This window comes from Mobula hypostoma, chromosome 17 (genome assembly GCF_963921235.1).
Source record: "Mobula hypostoma chromosome 17, sMobHyp1.1, whole genome shotgun sequence".
Classification (NCBI taxonomy): Eukaryota; Metazoa; Chordata; class Chondrichthyes; order Myliobatiformes; family Myliobatidae; genus Mobula; species Mobula hypostoma.
Window position 1 is genome coordinate 12,826,312 of NC_086113.1, and position 25,608 is coordinate 12,851,919.

General features: G+C 43.6%; 1 protein-coding gene across 1 annotated transcript in view; it reads left to right on the forward strand.

Annotated features, from left to right (window-relative positions):
* The first annotated feature begins 19,308 nt into the window (after positions 1-19,308).
* LOC134357848 (sperm-associated microtubule inner protein 4) overlaps positions 19,309-25,608 on the forward strand; it is a 62,074-nt gene continuing 55,774 nt past the window's right edge. Inside the window, exon 1 of the mRNA XM_063069564.1 lies at positions 19,309-19,451. Within this exon, the coding sequence (XP_062925634.1) occupies positions 19,327-19,451 (125 nt within the window). The 5' untranslated portion in view covers positions 19,309-19,326. The remainder of the gene's footprint in view (positions 19,452-25,608) is intronic.

Sequence of the window (25,608 nt, forward strand, 5' to 3'; positions counted from 1 at the left end):
TTGATCATAACCTGATTCTGATTCTGAAGGGTCTGCACTATAACCTGTCTGTTTTTTTTCTGTCTGGCTGGCAGTGCACCAGCCAATCTCCACCTCCCAGCTCCTGAAAAACGTTACCCAAGGAAGACTGACCCTCATGGAAGGACCACAATGCCACTTGCTGCTGCTCAAGAAGGACTCGGAAGATCTCAGATGGCTCACAATATGCATTCCAAAGTGAGGGCTGTAAAGAACCACCAATCCTCTGTGCACATTAACCCCTGATTTTCCCCAACACATTCGGATGGGGAACATCTATAATTGCATGTAAGCAGAAGAAAATCCCAATTGTTTCGGTGAATATGGCATAAGGAGGAACCGAAACACAACTTTAAACCTGTTGTCAACATGTGTAGTTTCTGAAATACAACAAAATATCAAAGAAACATTATGAGAAAGGAATACATAGAATTGGGCTCCAAGAAATTTAGATCATAGTGTTTTGACCAAAGTATCCAAGTTTTTACAAGGATTTGGCAGAGTAGCTAGTGGAGAACATCGTCCATTCATTGATGACCGCTGTAAGACCATAAAATATAGCAGAATTAGACCATTCAGCCCATCAAGTCTGCTCCACCCTTTCATCGTGACTGATCCATTTTCCACTCAGCCCCAATGTCCTGGCTTTTCCCCATAACCCTGACTAATCAAGAACTTATTAGCCTCTGCCTTAAATATACCCAATGACCTGGCCTCCACAGCCACATGTGGCAATGAATGATGAGCTCAACACTAGAGCTCACGGATTAAAAACTGGAGCCAGCCCTTCAGGAATGCAGCTGGGAAACATTTCTACATTTGAGTTCAACTTTACTATCCATCTGACCGAACATATATACAATCAAAAGAAACAATGATCCTCCAGACCCTGTGCAAAACTTACTGTACATCATACACTGCACATAAAACAAAATATAACCATAAATTAGCTAATTTTTATAGATGCACCACAGAAAGCATTCTTCTGGGGTGCATCACAACCTGGTATGGAAGTTGTCCTGTCCAAGACCGGAAGAAGCTGCAGAAGATCGTGGAGACGGCGCAGCACATCACACAAACCAATCTTCCATCCTTGGACTCACTTTACACCGCACGCTGTCGGAGCAGTGCTGCCAGGATAATCAAGGACACCACCCACCCAGACAGCACACTTTTCGTCCCTCTTCCCTCCGGGAGAAGGCTCAGGAGCTTGAAGACTCGTACGGCCAGATTTGGGAACAGCTTCTTTCCAACTGTGATAAGACTGCTAAACAGATCCTGACCCGGATCTGGGCCATACCCTCCAAATATCCGGACCTGCTTCTCAGTTTTTTTTGCACTACCTTACCTTCCTTTTTCTATTTATGATTTATAATTTAAATTTTTTATATTTACTATCGATTTGTAATCCAGGGAGCGGGAAGCGCAGAATCAAATATCGCTGTGATGATTGTACATTCTAGTATCAATTGTTTGGCAACAGTAAAGTATAAAGTATAATAAAATATATTACAAAAATGCATGTAGTGTGCAGCATGGTTAAACAGTAAACAGCTCGCTGTCCTAGTGACGAGACCTCGGTGGTGGCAGGGTATTCATTAGTCTCACGGCCTGAGGGAAGAAGCTGTCACCCAGTCTGGCAGTCCTAGTCCTGATGCTCTTGTACCTTCCTCCTGATAGTACTGGGTCAAAAAGATTGTGGGATGGGTGGTAGGGACCCTCAACAATGCTTCAGGCCCTTCTTATACAACGCTCCTGGTAAATATCACAAATGGGGATCCTCTCAGTGATTTTTACTGTCCTCTGTAGGATCTTGTGGTCCGGTGCCTTACAGCTCCCCTACCACACAATGCAGCCAGGCAGGACACTCTCGATCGTGCTCCTGGAGGAAGTCGTTAGAATGGGGGCAGGAGACCTTGCACAGCTCAGTGTCCTCAGAAAGAGTAGACACTGCTGTGGCTTCTTGTCTATTAGGAGATGTTGTGGATCCAGGTTAGATCATTCTACTTATGAAAGATGATAAACCCTGGTTAATGTGAGATTATTTTTTCTATTTTTCTGGGACTTTATAGGGCAAAAAATCTTTTAAGATAGGGTCAAAGGTGGGTAAATAGAATCAAATCAAAGAATTGAGGGTCAAATATTCCTTGTTCCCCCCAAAAATTGAAGAAATTAGCAGCTTCTGGCACACCATGGAGGGATCAATGCATTGAGTTTAAGAGAAAGCTTTACGAGAGTATTAGTGGGCCTGAGTTACATGTAGAGGATGCAACACTGCAGCTTTACTTCTTGGAACCTAGGAGAACAAGGGATGATCTTGCAGAAGTTTATCTGGATATGACTATGAAAAATATATGTATAAGGTGGATGGTCATAGTATTTTCACTTGGCCTGAGGAGTCCAAAACTAGAAGGCACAGATATACGAGGGGAAAAGTTTAAAAGAAACTGAGAGGTAAATTCTTTACATGGAGGATAGAGAGTAGATGGAATGATCTGCCAGAGGAAGTGGGTGAAGAGCTACAAATGCAACTTTAAAGAGACATTTGGATAGGTAGATGGAGGGGGAGAGGTTAGAGGGTTATGGGCTGAACGTGGGCGACTAGGACTTGCAGAGAGGATGCCGTGGTCAGTGTGGAGCAGTTGAACTGAGGGGTTTGCTTCAGTGCTGCATTGGTCCGTGGCTCTACAATGTGTGAGCTGAACATCCGATGCCTCCCAGTCAATCAATATTTCACCTCTGGCTCCCATCGGTGTTCAGGCTCCCAGGAGCACAGGTACTTCCAAATATCAACAGAAAATGCAATACTCGAAAGGTCCAAGTAAATTTATTATTAAAGTACAGGTCGCAGATAAGGAGTGCCAGGGATGGGCGGAGTTACAGAAGTGCAGACACACCCAGCCCTAAGACACCAGGCAGGGTCATTTGATTCCAAACAATTGGTGTATTGATTAAAGAATGCCCCCTCTGGGGCTTCCCACACCCTCCCTTCTCCTATCATAATTCCCCTCTCCCTGCCCCCTTCCCACTCTCAGTCCATAAAAGAGACCCATATCAGAATCAGGTTAATCATCACTCACAGATGTCTGAAGTTTTACAGGAGCACCATTGAGAGCATCCTGACAGGTTGCATCTCCATCTGGTACGGGAGCAGCCGAGCATCAGACCAGAAGTCTCTACAAAGGACAGTGAGAACAGCTAAGAGGATCAAAGGGGTCTCCCTACCATCCATCAGGTCATTTATCAGGAGCGTTGCATATGCAGGGTCCTTTGTGTTACTGAGGATCCCACCCATCTATCCAGCATCCTCTTTGACTTTCTACCATCAGGCAGGAGACTACGATGCATAAAAACAAAAACGGTCAGGATGAGAAACAGTTTCTTACCCCAGGCCATTAGGCTTCTGAACTCCCTGCCATATCGTATTTGAAGTGTCAGTGGTTAATCTGTTCTGTACCTTACAATATTTAATATTAATGCACTTTAGTTTGTTATTTATGTGACTCATCTGTAGAGTTTAGCCTTACCTTCATAAGTCATTGTGTGTTATGTGTGTTATATATACTACTCTGCTCTACACCCTGCCTCGAAGAAACGTATTGTTTCTTTATACATTATATGGTTATATACGTTTTATATATATGTATATAGTTAAATAACAACAAACTTGATTTGTTTTATTTTGTGGCAGTACAGTGCAATACATAAAATTACTACAGTACTGTGCAAAAATCGTAGCCACCCTAGCTATATATATATGTACCTAAGACTTTTGCACAGTACTGTGTGTCACCATATACTACCCTGAATTCATTTTCTTGCAGGCATTCACAATAGAACAATATTGTGAATGCCTGCAAGCATCAATAAAATCAATGAAGAGCTACACAGAAAGACTGACAGTCAACGTGTGAAAGAAGGCAAATTGTCCAAATAGAAAAGAAACAAATAATAAATAGATAGGTAGGTAGATAGATAGGCAAGTAAATAATTCAGAGAACATGAGTGAGTCCATAGTTTGGTGTTGAGTTGAGTTATTCACGCTGGTTCAAGAGCCTGATCACTAAAGGGTATGAGGAGAAACTAGACTCCATGGCCTATTAATACGTGTGGCAGAGACTCCAAACACCATTGGGCTTGTAAGTAATTATTTAAAACACTTGCATGCATTTAAATTTAAAAATAATTTAGCACTATATCTATTTGGCTTGTTGCCTTAGCAAATGCTTAATAAAGTATGAGGCACGCTGCAAGCTAAATGTTTTCTGGGTGCAAGAATTTCTGAGCAACTGGTGAACTCATAAATATTTGATCAGTCGTATACTTTCTACCGAGCTACCTCTAGAGGGAAACAACATCAATAAGGCTAATATTATATTAAAATATTACATTAAATATTTATTCCAGTAATATACAACGCTCTATACCTCCATCTGACAATGAAATAAAGGCCTGCTGTGTTTCAGTTCAGATCATTTAATTTGATCACAAGGGCCTATTTTCATCAGTCACTGCCAACTGGAATACCTTCCAGTGGCAAAAACACAGTTATTCAGAAGGGAAAAATACTTGTACATCAAACTTCTTCGGTGAATTTTATTCCAGGGTTTTGCTTCTCGACTTCTTCCACGTTTTTTTTTAAATCAATACAGCACGGTAACAGGTCCTTGTGGCCCAAGCCTGCGCCATCCATTTACACCCATGTGACCAATTAACCATCTAACCTGTATGTCTTTGGAATGTGGGAGGAAACCCAAGCACCCGGAGGAAACCCACGCAACCATGGGTAGAATGTCTCTTCAAAATACAATGCCTCAAAAAGGCTGCACCCATCACCCAGGACATGCCCCCTTCTCATTGCTACCATCAAGGAGGAGGTACAGGGGCCTGAAGACCCACAGTCAGTTGAGAGAACTCGAACTGGCTGCATCACCGTCTGGTATGAGAGGTGGGAGAAACATTACACAGGATCAAAATAAGCTGCAGAAAGTGTTAAACTCAGTCAGCTCTGTCGTGGGCACGAGCCTCCCCTGCATCCAGGGCATCTTCAAGGAGTGATATTTCAAAAAGGTGGCATCCATCATTAAGGACCCCTATCACCCAGGTCATGCCCTCTTCTCATCGCTACCATCAAGGAAAAGGTACAGGAGCCTGAAGCCACACACTCAATGATTCAGGAACAGCTTCTTCCCCTCTGCCATCCAATTTCAGAATGGATATTGAACCCATGAACACCACCTCACTATTTTTTATTCAATTTATTTCAACATATATATATGTTACCCACATGTATAACCATATAACAATTACAGCATGGAAACAGGCCATCTCTTCCCTTCTAGTCCATACCAAACTCTTACACTCTCCTAGTCCCACCGACCTGCACTCAGCCCATAACCCTCCATTCCTTTCCTGTCCATATATCTATCCAATTTAACTTTAAATGACAACCTCAACCACTTCTGCTGGAAGCTCATTCCACACAGCTACCACTCTCTGAGCAAAGAAGCTCCCCCTCATGTTACCCCTAAACTTTTGTCCTTTAACCCTCAACTCATGTCCTCTTGTTTGAATCTTCCCCTCTCAATGGAAAAAGCCTATCCACATCAACTCTATCAATCCCCCTCATAATTTTAAACACCTCTGTCAAGTGCCCCCTCAACCTTCTATGCTCCAAAGAATAAATATATATATATATATTTACAGGTTTGATTATTATGTTTTGCAGTGTACTGCTGCTACATAATAACAAATGTCATGACATATGCCAGGACATTCAGCCTGACTCGGAAAAAAGCATTTTAGGAACAGCTTTTTTCCCTCCGCCATCAAGCTTCTGAACGGACAATGTACCAACCCATGAACACTACCTCACAATTTTTACTTTCCTTTTGCTTACTTTCTTACCTAGGGCCGTTACACCTACTGGTGTTTAGGGCAGCAATGAAGGTCCTCCATTTCAGTCTCTCCTTGGCCTTTAGTCATGGTCTTGGTGATGTTCGGGGCTTCCTTCATCATGCCAGTAGCTTCTCCTCAGCTTTGCACTACTGTCATCCATGCAAGTCTCGGGTGGAGACTCAGGAATATCATCGCACTTAGGTGCAGGAAGATTCTTCACTGCTGTACCTGTAACAATTCTGTTTTACTAGTCAGGGTTGCAAGCCCTAATCTGAATCCCTGAACCTGGAGGATCGTTGGACCATTCTTAGTCTGGCCTCTACCCTTAGACCTGTTTGGCCGGGTGACTCTACCTAGAGCTAAAGCACAAAGCCCTGACTCCAGCCAGCAGAGCTCTCTGGGTCGATGAGGCGTGAAAGCCTCCATATCACAAGGTTGTGGCCCTCTAGGAGGTCTCTTTTTGCTCTACTTATTGTATTCTTACTGTGTTGTATTTCTTATTTATATTTATTATATAGTTTTTTATGTCTTGCACTGTACTGCTGCCACTAAACAACAAATTTCATGACTTATGTCAGCGATATTCCTTCATTGTTGCTGGGTTAAAATCACGGAATTCCCTCCCTAACGGCACTGTGGATGTACCTACACCTCAGGGACTGCAGCGGTTCAAGAAAGCAGTTCATCACCACCTTCTCAAGGGCTGCTAGGGATGGGCGATAAATGCTGGCTTAGCTGGCAACGCCCACATCCCGTAAATGAATTTTTACAAAATTAATCCTGATTCTGAATGTACTTTCTCCTTGCAGACAGCGGCTGGAATTGAACCTGCTGCAATGGCACTGAAACGGTGTTACGCTAACCACTATGCCTCCAGACAAAAATGCCAAAGTTCCAAGACAAAAATGCCAGGGCCGTAACTCCCTCAACTGGCACAAACCCAGCAGGCACTAGTTCCTCCATCTCTTGGAAATTCATCCAAATCACTGAAGCATCCACCATTCAGCTGCAGTTGTAGTGCCAGTCCACGTTCTTCCTCCTATTATGAGTGCATTCCAAAGAAAGTTTGCATATTGGTTTTGGTTGTACTGCTGGTAGCATGCAATATATTTTCCAGATGCAATGGAGGATATTTCAGTCTCCTGTGGATTTTATGCTCAATAACAGGTAGTTGTTGTTCGACCTCTGACAGGGTCTTAACAAGGCGGTCCTATCTGACTATTCATTCTGGCCTCCCATATGCTCTCTGCACCTGGGACCTGGGTTCATTTCTAACTCAATCCTTTGCGTACTGTGGTAGAGTTCTAGACCACGTTGCCAGAGACCTGTGTCCAAGCCCAGACAAGGCACTATAAGAGGAGAAGGGATTTCAAATCCCTCTCCATTCCCACACTGACCGGCCCATCCTTGGCCTTCTCTGTTGCCAGGATGGAGCACGATGGAAACCGTCGGAGCAGCGGGTTATATTCCACCTGAGCAGCCTGCAACACAATGGCATGAATATTGAGTTTTCCAGTCTGAAGTAAACCTTCCCCTTTTTCTTTCATTTTCTTCTCTCCACTCCCCTTCCTTCCCCCCCACCCCCTTTCCTTCTCCATTTGATTCTGATCGTACCATTTTTATCTCCCCCACCTATCTCCTTCTCCCTCCCTGTTTTCATCCACCCAATTCTCACACAGGTTCCCACACACCGCCCCCCCCCCACCCCCCAGCCTGGTTCCATCTGGTTCCCATTCTCAGTCCTGAGGCAGGGTTTCAACCTGAAACATTAACAATTCACCTCTTCCCACTGACACCGTTTGGCCCACTGTTTATCCAGAAGGCTGTGTTGCACGATCTCAGCAAGACCTTGTACCGCTGCAGCGAGACATCCTTGCCTCTCTATCCATATTGTCTTAGGATGAAGGCGAACTTACATTGTCGTCCTAATTGCCTGATCAAGTTGAGAGCCTGATTCCAGCATCTGGCCTGCATCCACACCTTGATTTCCTTCCTCCCGATCTCACCATCATTCAAAGAGTACTCTGACTCACTAATTTTACCACCAAAATGACTAACCTCACATATATCCATGTTAAAGTGCACCCACCAAGCATTTTCCACTTGTCTAGATCATACTGGAGCTCCCTTGCAGCTTCCCACCCAACTTGGTCACCTGCAGACCTGGAGATATTACATTACTGTCCTCATCCGGATCATTGGTATAGATTGTAAAGAGCAGAGACCCAAGCACTGATCCCTGCAGTACCTCTCCAGCCACCTAAAATTAGACCCATTTACTCCTACTCCATGTTCACTATCTGCCAATCAATTCTCAATCCTTGCCAGTGTTACCTCTTAATCCCTTATATTGTAATTTCGCATACTAATCTCTTGGGTGAGACCTCAAAATGTATTGGATACGAGCCTGGAGATTGATGCCTGAAAGTCATTCCCCGGATTCAGAATCTGGGGAAGCCCTTTGGTTGGGAAGGAGTCCCAGTGCGTGTGAGGTTGCGAGTACAGAGCCTGGGCCAAGGACTGGATGTCCGAGGCCCTGAGGAGACCTATCCTGGGGTTGGAGGCCAGATTGTGTGGGTGGGAGGTTGGGAAAGGGGCTTGTTTTCCTCCTATTGCTGGTTTTGTTTGCATTATGTTGGCTGCATGTTGTTCTTCAGAGCATTCTGGGCATGCTATGTTGGCACTGGAATGTGTGAGGGACTTACAGCATGAACTCAGATCGTCTTGGTTGTGAATGGAAATGACACATTTCACTGTAGGTTTCGATGTACATGTGATTAATAAATAAATCTATTCTAATCTAAACGGTATGCAAGCCAGTTCAGATATACAACCACTGATCTTCTAATCTAGTATACTCATAACATACTCAAAAAAAACGCAATAGATTTATTTAGCATGATTTCCCTTTTAGAAAATCATGCTGACTTTGTCCGATCACTTTGCAGATGTTCTGCTGTTAAATTCTTCATGATAGATTCTAGAACTTTCCCCATTACTAGCACAAACTTCTTCAATGTAAATAGTACAGATGCGAATTTTAATATTAAATCATAAAATTATGCAGTACAAGAGGAAGGCATTCAACTTTAATATGAAGTACTAAGTGAAATTTATTATTAGAGTGTGTATTGTCAAATATACTACCTTGAAATTTATTTTCTTGCAGGCATTTACAGGAAAATAAAGAAATATAATAGAATTTATGAGAAACTATACATAAACACTGACAAACAACCAATGTGCAAAGGAAGACAAATTGAGCAAATAAAAAATACCGAGAACATGAAGTTGTAAAGAAACTTTGAGGGGAAGTCTGTAAAGTCAGTTCAGGTTGTCGTGAGTGAAGGAACCTGATCGTTGTAGATAAAAACTGTTGTTGAACCTGGTGGCTTGGGGTCTAAGACTTCCGTATCTCCTGCCTGCTGCCAGTAGCAAGAAGAGGGCATGGCCTGGATGGTGGGGGTCTTTGATAATGGATAATTCTGTGTTAAACCTCCAGAGGAGTTACCTACCTCAACAATAGAACAGGTGAGTTTAGATATTCATAACATAAGAGGGCCAGGAATTTGAGCCCCGTTGAAACTAGAGCTTTTTTCTCGGTAAGGAGGTTTCTCAAAGTCAAGCATGAATTTCCCAGCTAAAGGTGGTTCAATTCCGATCATCCCTCTGCTTATGAAGCCAGCCACTTTTCCTCTACGTTTGTACTATGCCCAGCTAGAGGGCTATAGGTAATGGAATCGCAGTCCTAGAGGCTCCTATGGTGCTTCAGTGGCATTGTCTGTCTGAGCAGGCTACACACAGTTTTCTGAGGAGTAATATTTTGCCGAAGTACATTCCAGAAATTCCACTTTACAGTGAGCTTCTGTTAGCGCAAAAATTTCTGCATAATTAAAGATAATAAATATATTTTGAAGGCTGGCTAGAATGACTCGGAGCCAGGCAACTTGTGATCTATGGAAGAAACTATGACACTTTTGAAATATTATACATCCTTGAAGTCACATAATGATCAATTGCAGCCATTCCACACTAAATGAAAATGGGACCACAATGAAATTTGAAATGTTCAATTTTTTAAAAAAAACAATAGTATTTTACTAAAACTTAAGCTGTTATAACTCCGCTATTCAACGTCCCCCCCCCCGCCCCCCATTGGTGGTCCCAAGCCCAGCTGTAAAAGGGGAAGGGTTGGGCAAGGGGCTAGAAACCCCATCCCATAAAAATACAGAGTTACAGAAACACCAAGAGAAACGTCAAAGACAGGACTCTGACTGCAGTTGGTGCCCCATTGGGGTGATGGGCTTAAGTAAGTACTTTCAGCTGTTATGAGAGACATAGTTAAATAATATTAGCCCTAGTACTTCCAAACCTTAACAGAACTTTTACACAAATTAAATCAATATTATAAATGTGAGCAGTCTTTAAAAATACTGATCCATAAAGGAACTCAAGCAAAGATTTAATTAACATTTCAACATCATAAACATTTTGGTAGCAGCTCGCATGACATTTCCTAAATTTAAGACACTGTAAAGTACTGCAGGAATTTAAAAAATAACAAGACACTGAAAGGATAGATCAGAACCAAAACATAGAAATAAAGACAGTAGCTTATAAAATCTCATCTCACCATTACAAAGCAACATTACTTATGTGCCAGGGATTCAGGCAGGACTGGATTCAAAATACGATCGGAAAAAAAAAAGTTTGATCAGAGCCTTGGGTGGCAAAATGCCTCTAATTTGGATTGAAAATTGATTTTCAGTACTAATTACAGTAATTTGGACATCAGGACCCATATAAAATATGCAAAGTAGCTTTCAGAGGACCTAAGAAGCCATATGAAGTCTTCTATCACTTTATCAAAAAAGTGGGATATGACAGAGTGAATATAAACTGGACCAAATTTTAATTAAAAATTAGTAATGAAAAACTTAATTACAAATTAAGTAAATAAATTATTTTGTAATGGGAAGAGCAGATGATGTATTGTGCATAAAGATAAGAAAGATAAAATGAAAGAATTTTTATATGCTTCCTAACAGTACTTGGCAACACTGTAGAATAAAATATTAATCAAAAGAAAATGGAGGTTTGTAAGAAAGGTACTTCAATAATCATGGGTAACTTTAAACCTTTGGATGCATTGGATACTTTATACTTTATTGTCACTAAACAATTGATACTAGAGTGTTCAATCATCACAGCGATATTTGATTCTGTGCTTCATGCTCCCTGGAGTACAAATCGATAGTAAATATAAAAAATTTAAATTATAAATCATAAATAGAAAATAGAAAAGGGAAGGTAAGGTAGTGCAAAAAAACTGAGAGGCAGGTCCGTATATTTGGAGGGTACGGACCAGATCCGGGTCAGGATCTGTTCAGCAGTCTTATCACAGTTGAAAAGAAGCTGTTCCCAAATCTGGCCGTATGAGTCTTCAAGCTCCCGAGCCTTCTCCCGGAGGTGAGATGAAAAGTGTGTTGGCTGGGTGGGTCGTGTCCTTGATTATCCTGGCAGCACTGCTCCGACAGCGTGCGGTGTAAAGTGAGTTCATGGACGGAAGATTGGTTTGCGTGATGTGCTGTGCCGTGTCCACGATCTTCTGCAGCTTCTTCCGGTCTTGGACAGGACAACTTCCATACCAGGTTGTGATGCATCCTAGAAAAATGCTTTCTACAGTGCATCTATAAAAATTTGTGAGAGTTTTAGGGGACAGGCCAATGATAAATCAAAATGGTAAAAAAAAACTTTGGTCACAAGTTCATGGAGCGTATTGGAGCTAGTTTCCAAGAAGGTTATGGAATGAATCAAGGATTATGTACTCCTGAGTTTAGAAGAACGAAGAGACTTCATCAGAACTTACAAAATTGATAAAGGTCTTGATCACTAGATGCAAGGCAGAATGTTTCACCTGAGTGAGAACAGAACTGAGAATTTGACAATACCTATAGGCTATTTGAAACCAATACAAAGAAAAATTTCTTCCCTCAGAGAATGGGGAACCTTTAGAATTTTCTACCTTACATGACTATGCAAGTCCATAACCTTCTAAGAAACGATCTCCAATACGCTCCATGAACTTGAGACCAAAGTTACTTTTTACCATTTTGATTTATCCAATCCATCCAAAGGTTTACAGTCACCCATGATTACGTCAAAGCAGAGCTCAACAGATTACTGGGCATTAGGAAAGTCAAGGGATGAGACCAGGCCAAAAAAAAAACATTGCAAATAAAGAAAATGACAAACATGCAATTATTTTGAACCTCCCTTCTTGGCAAGCAACACTTAAAACATACCCATCCTAACGGAATATCAGGGCAAAGGAGAGGGAGGGATTTGAAATAATTAGCATCACTAGGCAATGTCATGGCACTAAAGGCTGACAAGTTCCCTGGACCTGATGGGATGCATTAGGGCCTTTAAAAAGTGCCTGGAGAGATAATGAATGCAATGTTTATGATCTCTGTAATCTCAAAAGGTCTCAGAAAATTTAGCAATCTGTAAGTTTAATGCAACAGAGCAACAAAGCAGAGAACTCTCGATCAGTTTCATCCATCACCGGGAAAATGCTGGCCATCTATTACTAAATATGTAGTCAGGATATTTGGGAAATTATACAATCGAACTGACATAAGGACATTTTTTGAGAAGGAAACTGGCCTTGTCAAATGTGTTATATATCTTTAGGGTTGTAAGGAGCAGAGTGGGCAAATGGCAGATCAGTAAAATTGGATTGGCAAGAAATATTTGGTAAGATGCTGTATAAATGAGTACTGCACAAGCTAAAAGTTCAGCTTCTTCTGGGTAAAGTACAGTAATAGCAAAAAAAAGAGGATTGGCTAATTAACAAAAGAGAGTTGGGTTAAATGGTAAACACAAAAGATTCTGCAGATGCTGGAAATCTGCCTGACCTGCTGCATTCTTCCAGCAGTCATGGAGCGGAATAAACGGTCAACGTTTCAGGACTGGTGAAGGGCCTCGGGCCGAAATATCGACCATGTATTCCCCTCCATAAGATGCTGCCTGACCTGCTGAGTTCCCCCTGCGTTTTTTTGTATGTTGGAGTTAATGGGTCATTTTTAGATCGACAGGTGAGTTGTCACAGGATCTATGCTCAGGCTTCAATCATTTACTAGCTACAGTACTGTGTAAAAGTCTTAAGTAGATATACTATATGTAACTGTGGATACCTCACACTATTGCACAGTAGCGTAGTGGTTAGCCCAGCGCTTTACAGTACAGACAACCCGGGTTCGATTCCTGCTGCTCCTTGCGACAGCGTGAGTTTCCCCTGGGTGCTCCAGTTTTCTTCCCAGAGTCCAAAGATGTACCGGTTGGTAGGTTAATCGGTCAGTGTAACTTTTCCTGTGATTAGGCTAGGGTTAAATTGGGGATTGCTGGACGGCCTTGAAGGGCCTATTCCGTATTGCAGTTCGATAAATAAATATTAGTTAAGGTAGGAAGCTGGTTGGGAGCAGAGTACTTGGCTTTGAATTAGCCCAGTAGTATTAAGTGTTATTTGGTAACTGGAAAGACATAATAAACAGTATTATACAGTGTGCAGAAGTCTTAGGCACCATAGCTATACACACTGTATGTGCCTATGACTTACGCACACTGTATATTCGTGTCCTACAAGAAGGATCTGAATATGCCATAGCTAAATTTGCTGACAACAAAGAAAGGCTGGTATTGGTATGGGTTTATTATTGTCACGTATACCAAGATACAGCTAAGAGCTTGTCTTGCCTACCGCTCAGGGTGCCACCATAGCACAGTGGTCCACACAACGCTATTGCAGCTCAGGGCGTCAGAGTACAGAGTTCAATTCCGGCGTCCTCTGTAAGAAAGTTTGGACATTCCTTCCTGTGAGCATATGGATTTCCTCCGGGTACAGTACTCCAATTGCTTGCCACTGTCCAAAGATGTGCCGGTTGGTAGATTAATTAATCATTGTAAATTGTCCTGAGATTAGACTGGGTTAAATCGTTAGGTTGCTGGGGAGTGTGGCTTAAAAGGCCGGAAGAGCCTATATCTCTGATTAGAAATCAAATAATTACACAGTGAATTGAGCTGGAATAAGGTAGAACAATACTATTGTTTTACCCTATAACACAATAAAATGCAAAAGCAGCCGAAAGAGTGCAGTGCAGATAAATGATAAAGCAGAAGATTATACCGAGGTAGTTTGTGATACCAAAAGTCCATCTTATTGTAGAACAGGTCCAAGAGTTTGATAGTGGGACAGAAGCTCTCCTTGAAACTAGTAGTACATGCTTTTGCTATCTTTTGTTCAAAGGAGGGGGTGGGGGATGAGAACGCCTGGTAGTACATGCTTTTTCTGTCTTTTGTTCAAAGGAAGGGGGTCTTTGATTGTGCTGGCTGCTTTACTGAGGCAGCAAGAAGTATAGAAAGAGAGAGAGAAAAGAAATTGTGAAGATACAGAAAATCTTGGCTGTGAGTGGATAGAGATAAATTAAGTAAATGATCCACAATATCAGCATGTGGATTCAAATGTGGGGAAATTTTGAGAAGAGGAATCAGAAAGGAAATAATAGTTTAAATGGTGGAAGTCCACAGAATACTGCTGTACAGAGGAATCAGGTTCCCTCGTAGACAAAACACAGTAAAACAGTGAAAGTTAAATGTAACATCGGCTATTGCATGGGAGAACAAAGCAAAAATATGGGGAGGTTTTGCCACAGGGCACTGGCAAAGCCATGCCTGATGATTGCTGGTATGATGGCTTATCTTATTACAAAAGGTTGAGCAGATTGGACATTGATGGAGATTATAAAATTGAGAAGGGAAGTTTTAAAAACAGTTTGAAAATGTAAATGATTGGGTTTGATGAGGGCGGGTGGGTGGAATCTAGAATTCAGGACAGAGTTTCAGAAAAAGAATTGTCTATATAAGGAAGAGATGAGAAGGAATTTCTCTCAACAGATCATGAATCCTTGAAATTCTCTGCCTCAGACTAAAGGCTGAGACGTTGAATTATTGAAGATTGAGACAGATTTTTACACTGTAGGGAGGTGAGAACTGAGACAAAAGTGGATTTGAGGCCAAGATCAAATCGTGTACCTTCTTACCGAATGAGAGAGCAAGCTTGCTTCTGATTCTTCTGCCAACACAGTTCTCACCAGGAGTCAGGAAGCCCTCCAACCAAAAACATAGATCATGGGAAAGTGTGGCATTGAACTCTTCCAGATATCAGAATCAGGTTTAATACCACTTGCACGTCGTGAAGTTTGTTAACTTTGCGGCAGCGGTACAATGCAATACATGATAATACAAGGAAAAAAACTGTGAATTAGAGTAAGTACATATATTTATTTTTTAAATAGTTAAATTAATAAGTAGTGCAAAAAATAGAAATAAAAATGTGGTGAGATAGTGTTCATGGATTCAATGTCCATTCAGAAATTGGATGGCAGAGGGCAAGAGGCTGTTCTGGAATCGAGTGTGCGCCTTCCACCTCCTGTATCTGCTCCCTGATGGTAGCAATGAGAAGAGGGCATGTCCTGGGTGATGGACGTCCTTAAAGATGGACGTCACCTTTTTGAGGTATTGATGCTTGAAGATGTCCTGGATACTGCAGAGGCTAGTGCCCATGATGGAGCTAATTTTACAATTCTCTGTAGCTTACTTCAATCCTGTGCAGTAGCCACCCGCAACCAAAACAGATGAATATGCAGCCAGTTACAATGCTCTTTATGGTACATCTGCAAGCGTTTTAGGTAACATACCAAATCTCCTCAAACTCCTATTGAAATATAGCTGCTGCTGTGCATCGATATGTTGGGTCCAGGTTAGGTCTTCAGAGATTTTGACACCCAGGAACTTGAAGTTGCTCAATCTTTCCACTTCTGATCCCTCTATGAGGACCAGTGTGTGTTCCCTCAGTTCACCCTTTCTGAAGAGCACAATCAGTTCTTTGGTCTTCCTGACGCTGAGACCAAGGTTGTTGTTGTGACACCACTCAACTAGTTGGTATGTCTTCCTCCTGTGCGTCCTTTCTGCCAACAATTCCGCCATTAGCAAATTTATAGATGACATTGGAGCTGTGCCTAGCCACACAGCCATGGGTGTAGAGAGAGTAGAGCAGTGGGCCAAGCACACATCCCTGAGGTGCACTAGTGTTGATTGTCAGGGAGGTGGAGATGCTATTTCCAATTCACACATATCATCGTCTTCCAGTCTGGAAGTTGAGAATTCAGTTGCAGAGGGAGGTACAATCAAGGTAAGAACCTGCTGGTTTTCTCTGCTTCTGCTATCACCCACAGGCTTGCTACTCACAAATATTTTCATCTTCCCCTATAATTATCCAATATCAGGGACCCCCACCACCCAGGCCATGCTCTCTTCTCGCTGCTGCCATCAGGAAGAAGATACAAAAGCCTCAGGACCCACACCACCACGTTCAGGAACAATTACTCCTCAACCATCAGCCTCTCAAACCAGAGGAGATAACTTCACTTGCCCCAGCATTGCACTGTTCACACAACCAATGAACTCACTTCCAAGGACTTTTCATCTCATGTTCTTTATATTTATTGCTTATTTATTTACTCTTTCCATTTCTGTATTTGCATGGTCATCTCTTGTACATCGGTTGTTTGACTGTCATGTTGTGTGCGGTCTTCCACTGATTGTATTGTGCTTCTATGTATTTACTGTGTAAGCCCACAAGAAAATGAATCTCTGCGTTGTATATGTAATTCGAAAATAAATTTACTCTGCACGTTTAATACATTTAAAAAGGTAGCCTCTACTGCTTCCCTGGACAGTCATTCACAGATTCAACACAGTCTGGGAAAAGCAGTTTCTCCTCATCTCCATCCTAAAGTCATTGGAAGTGGGCATGCAGGTACAGCAGGCAGTGAAAAAGGCGAATGGTATGCTGGCATTTATAGCAAGAGGATTCGAGTACAGGAGCAGGGAGGTACTACTGCAGTTGTACAAGGCCTTGGTGAGACCACACCTGGAGTATTGTGTGCAGTTTTGGTCCCCTAATCTGAGGAAAGACATTCTTGCCATAGAGGGAGTACAAAGAAGGTTCACCAGATTGATTCCTGGGATGGCAGGACTTTCATATGATGAAAGACTGGATCGACTAGGCTTATACTCGTTGGAATTTAGAAGATTGAGGGGGGATCTGATTGAAACGTATAAAATCCTAAAGGGATTGGACAGGCTAGATGCAGGAAGATTGTTCCCGATGCTGGGGAAATCCAGAATGAGGGGTCACAGTTTGAGGATAAAGGGGAAGCCTTTTAGGACCAAGATTAGGAAAAACTTCTTCACACAGAGAGTGGTGAATCTGTGGAATTCTCTGCCTACAGGAAACAGTTGAGGCCAGCTCATTGGCTATATTTAAGAGGGAGTTAGATATGGCCCTTGTGGCTAAAGGGATCAGGGGGTATGGGGGGAAGGCTGGTACAGGGTTCTGAGTTGGATGATCAGCCATAATCATACTGAATGGTGGTGCAGGTTCAAAGGGCCGAATGGCCTACTCCTGCACCTATTTTCTATGTTTCTAAACCTACTTCCTAGAATCTTGAGGCTACGTTCCCTTGTTCTAGTCTCACCTACCAGTGGAAACAACATTCCTGGCTCTACCTTGTCTATCCATTTCATAAGTTTATATGTTTCTATAAGATCCCTCTTAAGAAAGATGAGGGCAGTTGCGTCTTAATATAGGGGTCAGTCACTAAGTGGAAGATGGTCAAGTTTCAGTATTTTATGTAACTAAAACATCATAAGATATACAATCAGAATTAGGCCATTCAGCCCATTGAGTTTGCTCTGCCATTCTATCATGGCTGAGTTATTATCCCTCTCAACCCCATTCTCCTGCCTTCTTCCCGTAACATTTGAGCCCTCTGTTGTTCGGGGTTGACTATGAATGTTGCGTCTCAGCAGTCTACGTGAAACTCAAGCCAGGGCAGTACGATGCGGAGAGCAAGCTCCACCTCTCCACGCAGCTGATGAACCCAAAGGAGAGCAGAGGCCGATACAATTTGGCACCAGCAGCATCGCAGGAGTTTCCAGTCAGCGCTCAACTCAAATTAGAATTGTCTTGGGGACTTCTAGATTTCTACCCCCAAATCCTTACCAATGAGTGGGTGTAGCCGCAAGGCAGCAGAGGTTTGAGATCAGAGTTTCCCTTCTCCTAGGTTAGCTGTCAAAAACAGCTGACGAGCCCCATCTGCCCAAAGCCACTGGCTTTAAGGCGCCAGTAACCCACCTTTGCTCCTTCTCTTGTCATTAGAAGGCCAGGGGTTGGAGTTGGTTGTCAGTTCAGTGATGAGGTGAGTGTAACTGAGTGAAGTTCACCCCTCTGGTTCAGGAGCCTGATGGCTGAGGGGTAAGAACTATTCCTGAACCCGGTGGTGTGAGTCCTGAGGCTCCTGTACCTTCTTCCTGATGAGAGCAGTGAGAAGAGATAGTGGATAGTGGATGCTTCTTTCCTGCAACAGCACATTGTGTCCAGAAGTGTTTAATAATGGGGAGGGCTTTACCCCTGATAGACAGAGCCGCATCCACTACTTTTTGTAGGATTTTCCATTCAAGGGCATTGCTGTTTCCATCCCAGGTTGTGACGCTCTCCACCAAACATCTACAGAAATGTGTCATGCCCAACCTTAGCAAACTCCGCTTTAAATGACTTGGCGTCCCCAGCCGCCTGTAGCAATGAATTCGCAGATTCACCGCCATCCGGCAGTATGAACGAAAATGCTGGTAACCCTCTTTGTTTTGACAGTGATTGCGTTCTCTTCCTATAGTTGTTCCCAACATCTCCTGATACTATTTTAGATTTCCGGCACGTTTAGAGCAGTGCGTGGAGTAAATGTTGCTGTGGTGTTGTCTGTGGGCTGAGGAATGATGGGTGCAAGTTAGTAATTGTAAAGGTAGTGCAGTTTTCAGAGATTCGCGAGGAATGGTCAACAGTTAAGGTTGAAGTCATAAAGTTATGCTCATGGATGTAGGCCCTTCTTGCCCACCGAACTCCTGCCGGCCACGTTGTCCACCCAACTAGTACACCCAGATGGGGGAACTGCCCCAGGGGAATCCAGCCAGCCAAGTTAAGGCCGAGTGCCGCCCCGCTGTGAGTCTCCCGTTCCCGGTCTGTGTTTTGTTCACTTCCCCGAGAGTAGAGTTTCTTCTGGCGTGGACAAACGGCCTACCCAGGGCTCGGCAGCCACTGCCCTCTCCCCGGCACCGCGGATCAGGGGCGGCGTTGGTCCCGGCTCATTGTCACCGATCTGCCGTCACCCAGCCTCGGTCCAATGCCGGCGGGCGGGGCGGCTCCCGTTTCCCTGGCGAGTGGCGACCGGCGGAACCGCACACACAGTCAGTGTGCGAGAGCCGGGGGGGTGGTCGCCGAATGCTGAGGCCATGGAGGTGGATCGGCACGACCACCCAGGGGTCGAAGGATACAGGGTCCTGTCCCCCACCTACGAGTCCAGTGCGCAGATCACGCCGCTGCAGATTCCCCAGCGCCCCACCGTGTCCGCCATCAGGTGAGAGACCGCCCGTGTCCTCTTCTAACCGGAGGCGAGGGGAGGGGAGGCGTCGACTGTGTCGGAGTTCAGATGCCCCCCGCACCTTTAAACAGTCACTGACCGTGAAAGGCGCAATCTGTTTTCGCTAGCACTTCACCTTTATCTGTACAGCGCCTGCACAGCTTCGCTCTCGGGAAAACTTGCCTCGGGTAGTCCCGCGTGACAGGTTCAGGCGACCGTGAAGAATGTCACCCAAAATTAGTGTAAGGGAAATATTCTGCCCAAATTTTACAATTGGAATTAACGGGGTTGGGGCGAGGATTCCAGAGTTGATGTTTCCGTGGGACATAGCGGCCGTTCGGTCCATCAAGTCCGTGTCTACTCACCAGTCATTCTTATTTCCCAAACACGAGAAAATCTGCAGATGCTGGAAATTCAAGCAACACACATCAAAGTTGCTGGTGAACGCAGCAGGCCAGGCAGCATCTCTAGGAAGAGGTACAGTCGACGTTTCCGGCCGAGACCCTTTGTCAGGACTAACTGAAGGAAGAGTGAGTAAGGGATTTGAAAGTTGGTGGGGGGGGAGATCCAAAATGATAGGAGAAGACAGGAGGGGGAGGGATGGAGCCAAGAGCTGGACAGGTGATAGGCAAAAGGGATATGAGAGGATCACGGGATGGGAGGCCTAGGGAGAAAGAAAGTGGGGGGGGGGGGAGACCCAGAGGAAGATGGAGAGCAGGCAAGGAGTTATTGTGAGAGGGATAGAGGGAGAAAAAAGAGAGAGAGAAAAGGTGGTTTCTTTCTCCCTAGGCTTCCCATCCCATGATCCTCTCCCTTCTCCAGCCTTGTATCCCTTTTGCCAATCACCTGTCCAGCTCTTGGCTCCATCCCTCCCTCTCCTGTCTTCTCCTATCATTTTGGATCTCCCCCTCCCCCTCCCCCTCCCCCTCCCACTTTCAAATCTCTTCCTAACTCTTCCTTCAGTTAGTCCTGCCGAAGGGTCTCGGCCCGAAACATCGACTGTACCTCATCCTAGAGATGCTGCCTGGCCTGCTGCATTCCACCAGCATTTTGGGTGTGTTGCTATTCTGATTTCCCAGTAACTTTATCCGTATTCTTTACCTGTATTCCCATCAGCGCCGACCAGGTTCTACCATCCACCCTTTACAATTTACGTCAACCTCATTTATTTAGTTATTTACGATGCCCAGCAATCCCCGATTTAATCCTAGCCTAATCACAGGACAATTTACAACGACCAATTAACCTACCAACGGTAGGCCTTTGGACTGTGGGAGGAAACCGGGACATTTCAGAGGAAACCCACATGGTCGTGGGGAGAACGTACAAGCTCCTTACAGACAGCGGTGGGAATTGAACCCGGGTCGCTGGTACTGTGAAGCGTTGTGCTGACCACTAACGCTCCCACGCTCGGGCTGTGGGAGAGAACATATAAACCTAGAAAGAGCACTGGAGTTAAAACTTAACGTGGGGATCTAGAACTGGGTCCCTAATGTTGCCCTTGGTTTACAGGAGGCAATAGGGATTATCCAGGAAATTTTCAGTCGCTGAGCCTCACATCAGTGGTAGGGAAATTACTGGAGAAGATAGTTATGGACAGGATTTTCTCTGATTTGGAAGAACGTGGGTTAATTTGGAATAGTCATTGTGGCTTTCTGCAGGACAGCTCATGTGATTGAATTTCTTTGAGGAGATGACCAAGATTCTTGATGAGGGTAGGGCAATGGATGTTATCTCAGGTGTTTTGACAAGTCCCTCACAGTAGGTTGGTCAGGGTGGGATGTCTGGATTAAGATGTAGGGGATCCATGATGGGTTGGTAGTTTGGATTGAGAATCGGCTTGCCTGTAGGTGGTAGTGGTGGAAAGTGCTGGCGTGAGGGTTGTTGCCAATGGTGTTTGGCAGGGATCAATGCTGGGACCTCTGTTGTTTGTGATATACAATGATGTAGATCTTCATTCGTTCGTCATGTGACATGGACAATCATGCTCTTTCCATGACCATGATTGCTCTTGGTAAGTTCTTCTGCAGAAGTGGCTTGCTGTTGTCTTTTTTCACACAGCGTCTTTACAAGACAGGTGACCCCAGCCATTATCAGTACTCTTCGGAGATTGTCTGCCTGGCGTCAGTGATCACACAACCAGGACCTGTGATAAGCATCAGCTACTCACTTGGCCATCCACCACCTGCTCCCAAGTCTTCATGTGACCCTGATCGGGAGAGGACACTAAACGGGTGCGGCACCTTGCCCTAGGGTGACCTGCAGGCTAGCGGAGGGAAAGAGCACCTTGCACCTCCTTTGGCGAAGATGTTTCACCACCCCACCAGCCATGATGATGTAGATAGGTTGGTTTAAAACTTGAAGATGACACAAACATTGGTGGAGGTGCAAACAGTGAAGAAGGTCATCAAAGAATACAACAGGAAGTAGATCACTTATAGGCAGATTGAGGCTAGTGTGAGAGGTTACACTTTGGGAGGTTATAATATAAAGAGAAAGTACACAGTTATGGCTGTACCCCTAAAAGCTTTGATGTACAGAGGGATCTTGGAGTCCACATCCATACTTCTCTGAAGGGGGCAATGCAAGTGGATAGAATAGTGAAGAAGAATTATGGCATGCTTACCTTCATTACTAGGGGTGTAGTGTGTAAGAATTAGGAAGTCCTGCTGCGGTTGTTAGACCACGCTCAGAGTACGCACGTAGTTCTGGTTGCCCCATTACAGGAACAACGTAGAGGCTTTGCAGTTGGGTCAGAAGAGGTTTACCTGGAATAGATGGCATTAGCTATGTGCAGAGGCTGGCCAAGCTTACATGGTTTTTGCCTGGAATGGAATGTCAGAGGCTGGGGGGAGGGGGCCTGATGATAGAAGGTTATAACATTATGGGAGACAAGAGTTAGGACAAACAGCCAGAGTCCTTTTCTGTAGAAATGTCAAATACTAGAGGGCATAGCTTTAAAGTGAGGAAGAAAAATTTAAAGGGAAGGCGAGGAGCAAGTTATTTTTAAGACAGAGTCGCCTGGAACGTGCTGCCAAAGGTGGTAGCGGAGGTCAGTCTGATAGTGGTGTTCATATAGGTAGTGGGTGGAAGAATATAGATCACGTGTCGACAGGAGGGATTAGATTAATTTGGCATCACGCTCAACACAGACACTGTGGGCTGAAGGGCCTTTACCTGAGCTAAAAAGACAAACGTGAGGGACAATTGCTCTGCTGCCTGCAAACTGTAAATTGTAACTCAATGGTCTGCACTACTGTGCTACCAAAATACCAACTAACAACAGCAACTGTACGTCATGATATTGTCTAAAGGCTGTCTGCAGTGAAACTGGAGAGAGTGCAGAGGGTTTCCCACTGGTCAGGAGGCCTCTGACATGAGATGGTTATGGACTAAAGGGTAGAAAATTTGCAGGACAATAATGTGTTGAGACCAACATTCCCTCTAATATTTTTAGAATTGTGCAGACCAACCATTGCTCTAAGCAGAAAATTTTTACAAAGCCTGAAAACTGTGTTGCGCTTTTGAAATATGAATACTGTGAATATTTAGAATGAAAACTGAAGAACCACAGATTTTTGGTTTTATTTATTAACTGACGGCTGTAATGAAATACAGTACAACAAAGGAGGTTTCTCAAGTTCTGTAAATTTTTCTTGTCTGTCTTTGTCCCAGCTGCGCGGCAACAAAGGCTATGTGCACAGGAGCATTCCTGTTACTGTGTGGCCACAAACCCGCGCAGCTGAGAGGGAGCAGTGATTGAGACTCCGGACTTTGAACAGAAAAACAATACATTCATGCTGCTTTTAGGAACTGTGATGGGAAAGAGTGAGCCTGGTGTCAGGTGGTGAGCAAAGTTGGGGAACTTAGGTGAATTGAGTATCAGTCACATGAATAAGTAATGGGTCTCTGAAATCATTCGGCCTCTGTCAGCTGAATCCAATTGTGCTTAGCGCCCAAGTAACAAAAGCAATCTTACAAATGCAAGATATTTCGAAATATCATGAAATAAAGACTGATTTCAAGCCAATGCATTCCAAAGTATATTTTTAAGGCAAATCACAACCTGTGTCTGCCAGTTTATTTGCTCAACCAAACACTTGGAGGAGCTCTTCCTTCCCCAGGCAGGTGGCCTGAGTACAAGAAGGGTCTTTCATACCATGACAGCATCACATAGGCCTACTAAACTCCCCTGGGTCCCATTCTCCTATGGTCCATTCTCCTCTCCTGTCAGAGTCTTTCCTTTCCCACCCACCTGGCTTCATCTGTCTCTTTCCAGCTAGCCTCCTTCCCCTCTCCCTATTTTTGTATGTTGTCACCTTCCTGTTTCCTTTTCAGTCCCGAAGAGGGGTCCCAGCCCTAAACGACAACTGTTTGTACATTTCCGTCAATGCTGTTTGATCTGTAGAGTTCCTCCAGCATTGTCCGTGAGTTGCTACTAGACTTTTGCCAAATTTCCAACACATACTGTAGTGAGCCACTGTATAAGTTCATTCATTTATATAAATAAGCACTTCCTATTTTTATAAAACAATTCCTGATAACAAAGCCCATTTATATATAAAATCAGAGCAGCTGAGAAGTTTTAAACAAAAGGGGATGATAATGTGAAGTTAAGTCTGCTGCTTAGTTGGCCCCATGTTGTACTGCTTTGAATACTGGTACCAAATCCACTCAATTAAGTAATTTTCCACATTATGTTTGGCAATTTGATTTGCCAAGTCATTATGAAGATTAATTTCCTCTGTGATTGTATTATTTCTGCTACAGACTCTCCATTTTTTGATTGGTGAAAACTGCTGTTAGAGGACTTGTAAACCACACCAATCACTGTTTTTGTTCACTTATCTAATATCTTTACCTTTACTGGTTCTACTTCATTCTCCTGAACCAAGATCAGCCCTCGCTATGGTCGCTTTGTGCTCCTTTATCAGGTCTCCCTCCACTATTATTTCTGTCACACAGAGTCAATAGGCCCTTATATTGCTGCCTTTTGAATTCAGGGTAGCATTAACAAGAGATGCATTAGTAGGATTTATCTACCATTATGTTAAATGTTTTGTTTATCTTTGCAGCTTGGTAACCTGTCAGGAAAAGTAATCCAGATGAATAAATGATAAACAGTACTATTGGTTTTACCATCGAAAGTGATTAATGTTAATGGCTGCTGTACCGGTCCCATGTAAAAGAATCAGTCAATAGGAGTCTGAGTGTATTGTCTACATGGCTGATAGGCCTATTGTTCAATTGGGTGTTCAAATTTATATTGATCCTAAGTTTTAAACAAAAGGGGGTGAAATCCAGCAAATTAGAAAACCTCTTGTATGACATCTATGAGATCTGACCCTTTTTTTTAATCTTGAGCCAATAATTTTACTAAATACAGGCATAAGCTTGAATATGAAGTACAGGCATAAGCTTGAGTGTTGTGCAGAGTAGAGGCAGTGAGTCATAGTACACAACAACACAGAACCAGGCACTTCACCCCATCTATTCTGTGCTGATGTCCGCCTACTCCCATCGATCTGCACCCACCATCGCCCTCCACACACCTCCCATCCAAGTATCTATCCAAATCTCTCTTGAATGTTGGAATCGAACCCCCATCCACCACTTTTCCTGGCAGCTCGTTCCACACTCTCACCACCCTCTGAGTGAAGAAGCTCCCAATCAGGTTTCCCTTGAACAGTTCACCTTTCACCCTTAACCCATCACCTCTAGTTCTACTCTCACCCAACCTCAGTGGAAAAAGCTTTTTTTACATTTACAAAAGTATGAAGTACAAAATAAGTTTATTATCAAACTACATATATGTCACCGTTTGTACAACCCTGAGATTTATTTTCTTACGAGCATACACAGTAAATCCAAGAAACACAGTAGAATCAATGAAAGACCACAACGAATGTTCAAAAGCAACAAACTGTATAAGTAGAAAAGAGAGATGATAATAATAGCAACAATAAATAAATAAATGAACAGTAAATATCAAGAACATGAGATGAAGAGTCCTTGAAAGTGAGTCCATAGGTTGTAGGAACAGTTCAGTGACGGGGCGAGTGGAGTTATCCCCTTTGGTTCAATAGCCTGATGGTTGAGGGGTAATAACTGTCCCTGAACCTGGAGATGTGAGTCCTGAGGCTCCTGCACCTTC